Source organism: Coffea eugenioides, chromosome 6, assembly GCF_003713205.1.
Source record: "Coffea eugenioides isolate CCC68of chromosome 6, Ceug_1.0, whole genome shotgun sequence".
NCBI classification, from domain to species: Eukaryota; Viridiplantae; Streptophyta; class Magnoliopsida; order Gentianales; family Rubiaceae; genus Coffea; species Coffea eugenioides.
The window spans coordinates 33038634-33052554 of NC_040040.1; the positions used below are offsets into that span (position 1 = coordinate 33038634).

A 13921-nucleotide genomic window follows, 5' to 3' on the forward strand; every position below is an offset into this window, starting at 1 on the left:
AGTTCCTCCTTCCAAGTTTTTATCCCAACTAGACATGTTAACCACGTTTATTAAACTACAAATGAGCCTTGTACAGAACACAAAAGATGGTGCAGCTCACTTAGAGGAAAAGAAAACTGATCAGTCTATTTATTTTTTCTTCTCTCCCGGCTGTGAAGTAAGGAACTACGTATTTCATAGCTTTTCCTCCCTAATTCATTCAGTGTAAACGCAATTCATTGAGTTAATATACTGATTAAACTACAGAGTATCATCAAATGTCAGGTGAGAGAGTTCACAGAATTGAAATTGGAAAGGAAAAATGGTTCTCACTTAATTCCCTCCCTCTCGGCTATCCTTCTCTCTCTCAACAGATTGCTTCATTTTTGTTCGTTAAAATCCACATGCAAGAGTTGGTTGCTAAACTACAGAGTACCCTCAGCAAACACACAAGATGGCAGCCAAGGACAAATCAGAACAACACTGGTTCTTCTCTCAGTTTTCCTCCCTCGGCATTTTTTTCCAGAATTATAGCAGCAATCTTAACACAATTTTTCTCTCTAATAATCTCTTCAGTTCATGCTCAAATCTTTCATGCATGTTCAGACCAAGCTCTTATATATCATATATTACAGTTTAACATAGATAATCAAGACCAAAAATCATGAAAACAGCTAGGAATCTGTCCATTTTCTCTCTCGGATAAGCTGGAAAATTTTGCAGCAGAAAACTTCCCTTGGTTTCCATCCAAAATCCAACTTTTCCCCAAGTTTTCTTCAACTAAACCTCTCAAACAACAGAGACCAACGTATTACATGAAAAATCTACCATTAGTTTCCAGTTTTACACTAATCACAGGCTGCAACATTAGATAATAACTCCCCGTTCCTGCACTTCAATCCTGTTCCAAGTTTTTCCTCTTTAACAGATTTTTCCTTCGGTTAAAACTTGTTATTCCCTTGCTAAACTAACATGCATTCAATCTACTCTCTGATATCTAGTAAATAAAAGGTGATTACAGAATTTCTTTACCTTTTTTCCCTTAAATTTGATAATGGCAGATTACTCCAACTTCCTCTGTTTCGGTTCCTCTAGCTCTTGCTCCAACTATTTTCCTCACAGTTGCAGCTGATATCTGAAGTTGCAAGCTGGTTTCTCCTCTTTCACTCACTTAGCTCTCGGTTTAGGATGATAAAAGGATGAAGAAATGGTGAAGCCTGCTGTCGGTTCTCATTCCTTCTCTCGGTGATCACTCCAGACTTCCTCCTCTTATCACTCACTCGGTTGTGGCTGGAAGGCACCAGAATTGCTCCTTCACTCTCACTCTTTCGCACAGCTTCGGAAATGAAGATGAGAAAGAAGTTTCAGTCGCTCTCACTTCTCTTCTTTTGTTCCTCTCAGTCGATAATAACTAAGTGACTGATCACACAAAGCTTCATCAGTCGGTGATTGCTAATACCGAAGCTCTCCACTCACTCTTGCTTCAAATAATCTGATAGCTAATGGTCGCATCGTGAATTTGCTGAATTGAAGAGTTAGTTTGGTCTTTTAATTATAGTTTAATAGCTCTCCAAGGCCTGAAATCTTATGATCTCATGCATGAACCCCCAACTTTTGTTATATATATTTACACCACGCCAAAATATTTATAAATTCTTGATTTTCTTTTGTAAAGTTTAAATTTAGACATTTAATTGACCAATTATTAGTTCTAATAGCAAAATAAAAATAATACGTACAAAGCTTACTCGAAATTTTCTCGGGTTCTCACACTTTATAATTTTTAAAATATATAAGGAATACTATAGCCGTTAATTTGGAGTGTGTTTGAACTGTGTACGTAAATCAAAGAAGATGACAGAGGAAGTGGAAAAATTGGTAAGTTACTTGTTAAGAAAAAAAGAGAAATATGAAAATTTGAAGAAGGTGAGAATGGTGCTTGTGGTGGCACTCTGCTCCTTAATCTTTTATTTCCTTATAAAAAATTGTTAAGCATTTTCTAGTGTTTTTAATTAGTCTTCTATATTTATTGGGTCTACAACAAATTAAATTTTTTTGTGTTAATAAGGAAGAAAAATGATAATATATAGGTCCCATAAGGGTATTTTTTGATTCTCAGACTAGCATTTTACTGACATCAGCAGCATATTTTTGTTAAACATTTGGCCATCCAAAAGGTGAGAGTGTAATTTGATCAAATTTTGGAAGTTGATTAGCAATTAGGTTAAATCTCAAGAGAGATAAATGTAATTAACTTTTAAAGATACACAATGTAATTAACGTTTTGAACCCGACTTACCTTTCGGCCTAGTGAAATCACTATTACGCCGGATTGGGTTCCGAGTTTGACTGGATAAGAAGTTGATTGAGTCAAACCTACTACAGCTCGCTTGACGAGATGGTTCAACCAAAAACCTTTACATGACCCAATGGTTCTTTGTTTTTGGACCAAAATATATGCTTTTGCCAAAATTAAAAGCTGGGATCTTTTTTTAGTTGTACAAGAGCCTTTATGACTAGGCTAACCTTTTACTTGTTGATCAAATGTCCCTTCAAATATATATATATTTTTATAGCATAATTAATTCAACTCTCAAATTGAAAGTGTTATTATTACGTAACAATAATTCATAAAGAAATACTTTTTAGACAAAACATTAACAAAAGATTAATTTTAATTCCTAAAAGTTTGTTGTTTTAATAAATAAATATTTTTTTTAATATTTGAATACATGCTTTATATTTACAAAACATGATATAAGTAAATTGAGTCCTTCAGTAATGTTTATATATTGATAATATATCTTTCTAAATATAATAATTAATATTTAAAAGCACTTTATTTATAAATTCTACATATATTAAGATGACTAATATATTACATATATTTATAAATATTACTAGTTCAACCATCAACTCATGAGTTGAACTAGTGACTCATCCACCCGGTCCCTTTGCGGGGTTTTTCTTTCTAGGCTGAATTAAATAATTATGCATTTGAGAGTTTTGAAATAATAACAAAAAACGGTTTTTGGCAACAGCAAACCACTCTTCGATTTGCTTTCTTTAATTACCCTTCCTGGTCAAATTCCCATTTACAGGAGTAATGTGCTTACGCCCATTAAAAATTTGGCTTCTTTTGCTTTTCCAAATATGGAGGGAAAGGTTCATTTACCATCATAGCCAAATAAAAAATGTTATTGCTAGACAGCAAAATATTGGTCAATATCTTAATTGGACATGTCTAACGTTTTCATTTATATTTAAATTCCCTCTCATGGGTAACTCAACGAATGCTTTCCATAATAAATGTTTCTTGAGCCCGACTATGATTATCAAGGAATAATTAAGTCACAAACTTGAAACTTCATATGTATCAATCGGTGTTGCAAGTTGTGCTTTTCCGAGTAAATTATACATAATCCCTACCATATATGGTTTCATGTAAAGTAGAAATTTGGGAAAATACGCTTTATCGCCTATGGTTTAGTAATTTTTTACATAACTCTCATATAGTTTCAAAATCTATATATAACCTCTCATATTTTGGATTAAAATGTCAAAGTGATGGAAATTATCATTTGTAATGTAACACATAGAAATATCGAAATTACCCTTGTTTAGAAATTAAAATAGATGAAATGACCAAAATATATAAACATAATATGCATGACACTCTAACCCCGTATAGTTTTATATTTTACCATAGAACCCCCTTATGATTTAGTATTTTACCATATAACTCCCTTATGGTTTTCAAAATATATATATAATCCCCTATGGTTAATAAATAATTTTTAACTTTACATAGGGATACTTTTGACATTTTAGTCGACTCCGTTATGGAATACAAATTCCGTCATTTTGATACTTTAATCCAAAATCATGAGGAGATTATGTATAACTTTTGAAACCATAGGGGGTTATGTAAAAAAGCGCTAAACCACTGGGAGATAAAGTGTATTTTGTCCTAGAAATTTAATGAAAAATAGTCTTTGTGATATTGTTAGTTGAAATACCAATATTGTTCTTAATTAAATACTAAATCGAACAATGGTCTAACCATATTGTACAAAATCATAGGAAAGTTATGTGGATAAATATAAAAATTACAAGGAAATAAAGTGCATATTCATGAAAATTATAAGGAGTTAAGTGGATATTATGAACTATAGGGAGTTATACAGCTACTTTAAAACTTTAAGGGGGTGATGTGGCATTATGCAAAACTTTAAGGAGGTTTTTCGTTTGAATATTTGATAAGCACTGAGACTCGATGTCAGTATTCTTATGTCATATATAAGATCCTATATTCTTAGTCTTATGAAGTTGCAGTTCAGTATTTAATGTCCAAAATGTTAGGAAAGAACCATGAGAAGAAGACAAATAAAGCCAGCAGATATTGTGTGCAACACAATGGAGCAACGTTTACGCCATTGAGCTTCGACGTCCATTTCATGCATAACTCGCCGGGATCTCTAGGGAGTTCATTTTCTGTCCAAATTGTTCAAAGTTAAAAGAAAACCATGGTGAAACCATATAAAATGAAATGTCCATAAATACCTATTTTTCACGACGGGAGCAACGTTTACGCCATTGAGCTTCGACGTCCATTTCATGCATAACTTGCCGGGGTCTCTCGGGAGTTCACTTTCTGTCCAAATAGTTCAAAGTTAAAAGAAAACCATAGTGAAACCATATAAAATGAAATGTCTATAAATACCTATTTTTCACGATGGGATGCAGCGCCACTTCTCATTCACATAATTTAGATATTTTCAGTCCATAAACAATGGCTTTGAGATTTAGCTGGAAGCTTAGTCTGACTGCAGTCTTAATGCTGGCAATGATGGCTTCTCAAGCCACATCGCGCAGCTTGAATGAAGCCTCAATGACTGAAAAACACGAGCAATGGATGGCTCAGCATGGATGCGTATACAAGGATGACGCAGAGAAGGCGGATAGATATAAGATATTCAAGGAAAATGTGAATTTCATAGCGTCTTTCAACAAAGCTGGAAATCGACCTTACAAGTTAGACATCAACCAATTTGCAGATTTGACAAATGAAGAATTCAGGGCAGCTCGAAATAAATATAAACCGTGGAAAGTGTGCGAATCAAAATCATTTATGTATGAAAATGTCAGTGCAGTTCCAGCAAGTATGGACTGGAGAAAGAAAGGAGCTGTTACAGGAGTCAAGGATCAAGGCCAATGCGGTAAGTCTGATAAATTTATTATCTTAGTAATTTACTAATTTTTTTTAGGCAAAACTGTAACTTTCATTGATATGGGACAGGTAAATTCGTACACAAGATAGAATATCTCATTTTACATGTTAAACTAACTACCACAGGAGCCTATGTCGGACCATTACACAAACAAAACACTGTGAACGGGATATTCCATTTCAAAGCCAATTTCCAGCTTTCATGAGACTTTGGGATCTTTCCCCATGCAAGAACCACATGCGTAATCTCCTCTACTATAGCTTCCTTGATGCTATCAGCCAAAACTGAAGCAGACCTGAATATAGCAGCACTACGTGCCCTCCAAATATGATAAATCACCACAGAAAAAACAAGCTTTTTGAACTGCTGCACGAAAGTCTCACCGGTCCAATGTTTGAATACCCACTGAAGCTCCTCCTCTAGCGTATTGATCCCTCTAAATGTCAAACACATTCTCTGAGCTTTTTCCCAAATCTTGGATGAAGTTTTGCACATAAAAAACAGACGATCAACGCTCTTTTCAGCTGCAGAGCATAGTACACATTCAGTTGACTCCACTGCCATACCCCAATTCTTTAATCTGTCTGGAGTATTCAACTTTCTTTTACATACCAGCCACAATATAAATGCAAATCTGGGAATAATAATTAGTAATTTACTAATTATTATTGATTCTGCTCCTTTTTTTTTTTTTTGAGCTATACTTTTTAAGCTAAGTCATTGACAATAAAATCTTTTGAAAATCCAGGATGCTGCTGGGCATTTTCAGCTGTTGCAGCCATGGAAGGAATCAACCAACTCACAACTGGTAAGTTAATCTCATTATCTGAGCAAGAGCTTGTTGATTGTGACACTGCTGGTGAAGATGAAGGCTGCGGTGGAGGACTCATGGACGATGCATTCAAGTTCATCATCAAGAACAAAGGCCTTACAACCGAAACAAATTACCCATATCAAGGAACTGATGGAACTTGCAATGCAAACAAGGAAGCTAACCATGCTGCAAAGATTACAGGTTACGAAGATGTCCCTGCAAATAGTGAGGCTGCACTTCTGAAGGCTGTGGCCAACCAACCTGTGTCAGTTGCCATTGATGCTAGTGGATCAGCATTCCAGTTCTACTCAAGCGGTGTTTTTACAGGCGATTGTGGGACTGAACTGGACCATGGTGTCACAGCAGTTGGTTATGGTACGAGTACTGATGGCACCAAGTATTGGCTAGTGAAGAATTCTTGGGGAACCAGTTGGGGTGAGAATGGATACATCAGAATGCAGAGAGATATTGATGCCAAGGAAGGACTCTGTGGCATTGCCATGCAAGCTTCTTACCCTACCGGTCTAAAATGTTGAAATAATGGATGAAGCTTTCTTTCGACAAGACGACAACAATGTTTGGATTCTTTGGAAATTTCAAATGCGTCTTGTCTTATCAATTGTGCTATATATAATATCAACATTGTTGCCATTATGTACATGAAAATATGTATTTAAAGATTCAAAGAATGTTTTATTTGAAAAAAATGTAATGATCACGAGACGAAGTTATCCTTAACAAAACACATATGACATGATACGTACTAGAATTAACAAAGCTGCTAGTATTAGCACTCCATATGATAAAAGGGAATCAAAACCTGGATCATAAGTGTTTAAAGAAAGAAATGTTGAGACCCTGATAGAACCTTGTTGATTCATGTGGATTGATCTCCATTGATTTTGGACTCAAGTTATAAAAAAAAGCTCTAAAACAAATGTAAACTTCACTATTGCACAGAGTTCATTAGAATATGGACTGAAAATAAAATAACAAAACTATAGGTAAGACTTAAGAGTTTTCATAATACAATCATACATATGAAAATGATTCCCTTAAATTGTTTAAAGGTAATTGTTTCTATAGCACAAGGTCTCTTTCATTCGTATACTTGTTATACTTTTGATCTAAAGTTTCTTCTCCACAATTTATATATAGAGAGGTTGAAAAATATTTGAGCTGCCTTTGCTTTGCATGTTTTTAAGCTAAATTACATTTTGGTTCTGTTTTATTTGATTCTATAGGTATACTGTTTATCTACTCAGGGTCAAGATCAAGAGGATCAATACTTAAAAAGTTGATTGTTTGTGGAACTTTCCGATTGTCAATCAGGAAAGATTTCGAGCAGTTTCATTTTTATATGTTTTTCTTTTAATTTTTTTAATATATGATATATTGCTATCGTATTGGAAGAGAGAATGGGAGAGAACAGAACTTTATCCTATTATCTAGGAATACACCTAATTTACCACTAGGATAACAATTACGATATCATATTTACTCGGGCATATACATGACTCGCTCTTCATCTTGTGCATCATCAAGTTGCTTGTGTCAACTTTTGTGTTCAAAAGCCACAACGGTTGAGATAAGCTAGAATAATAGAGCAATTTATTATTTTTGATGGTACTATAGTGCATTTCATTGTGGTATCTGTGACGCCCCCACTTCTCCCTAAGGCGAACCAAAGGGTATCCGCGGGACGCCTGCCCAACTCTCGCCAGGATTCAAGCAATTTCCGTCCAAGTTTAATACAATACTAGACGTTACGATTAAATATCATAAATACAATCAGTGCGTAAGCATTCAAGCTTATCAATATTCAACATCTGCCCAATCATTACATCGGGACCTCGAAATACATCAATATTCAAAATATACATCAATCACAAGTCTAGCCCCAAAGTGCAACGGAAACCCTAAAACAAGAGTACGCCAAGAGGGGTTTCTCCAACATTTCTCCAAGTCCAATCCTGTTAAGGAAAATAAATCTACAGGGTGAGCAAAACGCTCGTGAGGCCAAGAACACACATGCAAGCACGTAGTCCAGATAACAGTCCCAAATAACAGTTCAAGAGATAATTACAAGTAATTAATAAAACCAGTGAAAGTAAGCAGAAACAATTCAAGGATATAGTAGCTCTCAGGAGCTAAGTTCCACTTGCTTTGCCAGTTCATTCGTATATCTTCCCGTGATGACTCTCCGTCAACTGGGTTGATATTTCCAAACCGTAGATCACCACTTACTTCTCATCCGTCCACCCTACACCGCTTCGGGCCCGCACGACATTTATAAGGCTATACTCCACGAGTATGCCAAGCAAGATCTCTCAAATAGATCAAGCTTATCATGTGATTCTCATGACTCACCAGGGTTCCCGACCAAGCCCATGCCGGCTCGAGTTCCAAGGTCAGCCTATGAGTTTGGGCGTCCCCCTTGTATCATGTAAGTGTCGAGGAGATTCACTCCAACGACATTGACGGGTTTTTACTTTAAGTGCAAGTTTAATTCCGAATTTACACCCGTTGGACTGCAAGTATACAGGTCGCAATTGTAGTACGAGATGTGTATCGGGTCGATCCCACGAGGAGCAATTTAAAACAATTATTAGATACTAATTTACTCTATTATTTAGACTCACAATTAATTTGAGCAGAAACTTCAGATTTTAATTCAACTACAAGAGTTCTTAACTAGAAAATTGCAATATCTCAAGGGGAGTAGAATTCACTAAATATTAAGATCTAGGGATGTAGATTCCACTTATGACACAAAAGATCTAAAATGAATTAATTCAACACTTGTTACTGCTCTTGTTTAACCAAGGATTCATTTCCAGAAATACCAAAATCACATTTTCATGATAATAATGGGTTAAAACAGATTAGTTTTTCCTAATCTCTTGGAAAATACTAAATCTGTTTTGTGCATACCTGAAATATAGATTTTATCCACTTGAATGTATTTCTATTCTCATGAATATACTACTCAAGCTCTACTTATGTCATTCCATTATTTTTACCATTTCTCAATGAGTAAAAACAACTATAAACCTGCTATTGGTGATCAAGCAACAACAAGTAATCCAACATACACAAGTAGATAAGTTAATACAAGACATAACAAGCATAAATCACAATCACTTCATATCATTTGGCCATAAGCTTCATCTACTCCCTAGATAAAGGAAATTAGCTACTCATGAATGATTTAACAATCAAACTCACAAGTTTATTAATGCAAAACATCATGAAGTACAAGTATAAGAAAGGTAAAAGAAAGCTTAGCCAATTGAAGGTAAAGCTCTCCAATTCCTGCTATGTTCTTGTACAAGATGGTTACAAGTGAAAAACCAAATGCTTCTCTAAGAACTCTTAACTAGAGAGAAAACTTGTTGCAAGAAGGAAAACTAGCTACGTATGGTGATGCTAGGCTTCTCCCCTGTGTTTCTGCATAAAAGGTAGTAGAAATTCCATTCCTCTCACTTCATAATTTCCTCCACTCAGATTTTGTAAAAAGAAGTCAAAGATATGATGTTTCCTTTTGTCCACACTCATTTGGTATTCTCTTTTATTGCAGAAGCATGCGCACCGAATTCCCTTGCATCTTATAGCTGGAAAGTGGTATGAACACAAGAGAATTGACTGAGTCAAATTGCAGAATTTCGGCTATAAAACGCGCCTACACAAAACGCGGCATAACTCGCGTTTTGTCTACTCGCATTTTTACTCTGGCCTTATTTCAACTGCAATTTTCTCCATGATACAGGCCGAACTAGCTTTTGTACAAAACACAAAAGTTGTAGCCCTTTGAGTTAGATTTCCAATGCTTTAAGAATCATCCAAATCGGAGCTTTGTAGCCTGAGATATGATCGAAATACTGTCACCTGTTCAAACCTCTGTTTTAACTTCCGACCACAGAATGCAGCTTCTGTATTCCAACGTTTTGCCCATGAAAATGGCAGAAATGGATTTCGATGTCTTCATACGAATTGTAGATCTCTTTCTTAGCTTTAAAATGGTATAAAGATCACCTCAATCCGATAAGTGTAGCTCCAGATATGGTCAAAATACTGAAGAGTGTCAAAACTGACTTGTATTGCATTTCCTCACTTGAACGTTTTTCACTTCATTCTTCTTGTTGCCACTTGAATTCATCACCAAATCTCTATTTTTTACCTCATTTGACATCCTTTGGTGATTGAATCATCATTCCTGCATAAAAATGAAGTTTTTACCATTAAAATCAATAGAAATGCAATATTATCCACTTTTACCAAAAATATATAATTTTACCAAAAACCTCTTTATTTTATTTATAAAACTAAATAATCAACTCAAAATTAACTAATAAAATGCACTTAAAAATACGTAAAATAAACTCTTATTAGACGTATGCAGCCATAACATACCATGTCATGTATTCAAGCATTTGACAGGTTTAAGCATGTATTTCAGGTCATGTAAACCAGGCAAAACATGTTAAGCATGAGTCATTTGTTTCAAATGAGAACGAGTGCGATAAAGTACACACTCGACTCCATTTTTCAAAACCAAGTAGGCTAAGCATGTAATCAGGTAAGCCAAGCATGAATCAAGTCCATAGAGTTCAAGTAGCCGTACACTTGACACTCACCAAGTAGAAGTAGTCTCAACCGAAATTTAAGCGTTCACCGTGGGATCCTCTTGAGGGTCCTCGTGTGCGCCTGAACACATAATAGTGAAGTATCACTCATATATCCCAATTATCAAGGAAGATTGTACACTAGTACAATCTAAGGAAATTTCATGAAAACGAACCTCAATTACTCGTAAATCGAGGTTTAAATGGAGTTTCTCAAAGTACACGGTGTAAGAGCCCGGTGCAACCCAATGAGTACAAACAAATTCACAATGATGCACAAAGATATATCAAATTTAAGCACAATAAAGAAAACTTAATTAAAGAGAAAAGATAAGAAATGCAAACCAAATATCAAACCAATAGCCTCTTCAATTGATGGCGATGCTAACCAAGATGTACAAGTGAAGGCTCACTCCTTCCTCACCCCAAATACTCTTTGGTTGAGCCAAGGAGTTTTACAACTATTCTAGTTAACCCTCAACAACCTACACTTGAAAGATCACTCACCCAATTAAGAACTATTTTATACAAATGAGGCAACCTTCACCAAGGTTTTACCACTCCAAGTGATTGGTTCACCTTCACCAAGGTTTTACTACTCCAAGAGAGTAACCTTCACTTGAGCAACCTCACATAAAAACATTAGACCAAATCTACATTTTGGTTTGTTAATCATCAAAACCAAGGATTGATCGACCAAGGTCAACAATCTCCCCCTTTTTGATGATGACAAACAAAATGAAGATTTCTTTTATCAAATAAGTTCAAATAAAGCTCCCCCTTAGAAAGTGCCAACATGCAAAGAAATTTCAATAAATCCTTTATTTTTGTTTTCAAATCTTTATTTTTAGCATAAGATTTTTTCAAACTTTTATGCATTTTAATCATAAGAGTTTTCACATCATCATCTTCATTATCTTCATCACAAGAAGAGTGATAAGAACTTACCTCATCTTCTCCAACGGCCATTAGTGCCATTTGGGCCAACTCTTCTTTTTCTCTTTTTGAATTGCATTCATCCCATGTAATTTTGCAATCTCCTCTTGAACATCTCTTATTGAAGATCTTCTTGAAACTTTTGATGTGAGGAGTTATATCATTGTCCACTTCCATGATTTCATAACCCATGAAGGATGGGTTATCCCCCACTTGAGATGCTTTAAAAGCTATGCCTCTCTTATACATTCTTGCATTTTCTTCCTCTTGCACTTTGAATTCCAGCTTTAATTCATAAGAGGTTAGGGTATCCACAAGAGATTCAATGGACATAGAATTTAAATCCTTTGCCTCTTCTATAGCATTTATTTTGTTTTCCCATTCTTTTGGCAAGGCATTCAAAATCTTTCTATTTTTCTCACCCAAAGAATATTCTTTTCCAAGCAATTTAAGATCTTCAATAATGTCACAAAATCTACTACACATCTTATCAACATTTTCAAGAGGATGCATTTTGAAAAATTCATATTGAGAAACAAGTAAAGATTTCTTTTGTTCTTTAATATCTTGATTACCTTCTGGAAAATCAAGTATAAAACGTTCAAGAAATATTGAAGGAATAAGGAGTACTTGAAAAATCCTTCCCTTGGAGTTTGGGAAAAACATTCAGGTTTGATACGATACTTTGAAAAATCGTATCTCTCATTCTACATGTCAGGAATTGGAAAACTGGGTGCCGTTGGAAACCTCTTTGAAAGTAGTAAAAGTTCTTAGAATATACTTTTCTAAGATTCCAAATGGACAACATTTAAAAATGAGTTCAAAGTTGCTGTTTTGGTTCATAAGGCAGATTTAAGTTAGTTTTTGGCCAAATTTGAAATTTCGGCAAAATTCACTTGAGTGAAACTAGCTTTTGAAATTTACACCTCTAATAGTGTTGTAATCCATGTTTACAACAAAACAAGCGGAACAAGAAACGGAGTTTCGAGCACCGAGATACGGCAGCTCAAAATTTGGGAAAATTCGAAACTGCTGAACAAATTTTCAGATTTGAGTTTCCGACTTTGGTACCTTAGTTGGGTATCGAATGGACTTGGATTGGTACAAAATTTGGCAGTATAATACTTCTATATAAAGGGCATTCCTCTATCAACTTTCATGGAAAAATACCTTCGGGATGGTAGTCAACCAAACACCCAAAATTTCAAAAATCCTAAGGCAGAACTGCCTTGAGCTTTTTTTTTTGGTTTTCCATTCCAAACATTTGGTCAAGGAAAATCCTCCATACATAGTTCATTAGTGTAGGTAAAGCCTAAGGAACATTCATGGTACATTTGGTAAGTGTTTAACACCCAAAAATTCAATTAGCAAGTCTACACCAAGCCTTACATCAAATCTGTCCAAAAGTTAGGGTTTTCAAGAGCAGGGCAGGTTCTGTATTTTGATCACAAATCACTCAACTTTACTCGGAATTGAGCATGGTTTATGGCGTTGGAAAATTCATTCATAGAGATATAATTTCACAGAAGAAATCATTTTAAAATTCGGCATACAACCAGCTCGAATTTCAGCCACAAGTTGCAGCCTCAGCATTTCGTTCCAGGAAAACAAAGAAACACAACAGCCGAATTTAAATGGTTGGTTCGGCTCACATACATGGAATGAGAACATTCATTTTATACCGTTGGAAATATGGGAATATCTAGTTTCAAATGCCACTGACGGAACTCGATTTTGACGTCGGAGCACAGAGTTATGGACGAAACAAGAAAGCTGGTTAGAGCATTATAGGAACTGTTTCCAGGTTTACTAGCTTCACGAAATTAATCGATTTGACCAACCAAACCTCAATATTTTTCAATGAAATTTTGTACACCATCTATACAACATATAAACATCATATACAAGCTATTAAATCCCCAAAATTCTGCAGAAATAGGTACGTTCAAAGCAGGGGCAGAATCGGAACTTTTTACTCCATGCACCCCTTGAAGTTTCTTCTGGTTGTGCACCTTAAATCTACCATTTTGAGCATTAAACCAACATTAAATCCATCATCAAACATGAGATCAGTCCCCAAGACAAAGGTGGGAGTTCATAGAGCCCACCCATTTCATTTTACACCATAAACAAGCTAACCAAAGGCATAAATGAACTTAACTAGGTAAGATAACCTCCAAATGACAAGCTTCTATGAGTTGATCATCACTTACCTCTTTGGTGTGCAAAAACCAGAAATTTCGGTCTCCCCTTTGGCCAAGAAAAACCGTGAAAACTTCCCCTTTTTATAGCTCAAGATGATCCTCTAGTGTAGAGCTAAGTGCTGTGAAAATTTG

The 13921-nt window shown here is 35.3% G+C and overlaps 1 protein-coding gene across 1 annotated transcript; it reads left to right on the top strand.

Annotated features, from left to right (window-relative positions):
* Nucleotides 1–4771: 4771 nt before the first annotated feature.
* On the top strand, nt 4772–9116 carry LOC113776101 (senescence-specific cysteine protease SAG39-like; the record flags this gene model as incomplete). Its single annotated transcript, XM_027321182.1, has 3 exons — nt 4772–5198; nt 5959–6555; nt 9097–9116. Coding segments are annotated over exons 1-3 (1044 nt in total), but the record flags the coding sequence as incomplete, so codon positions are not given.
* Nucleotides 9117–13921: the final 4805 nt, after the last annotated feature.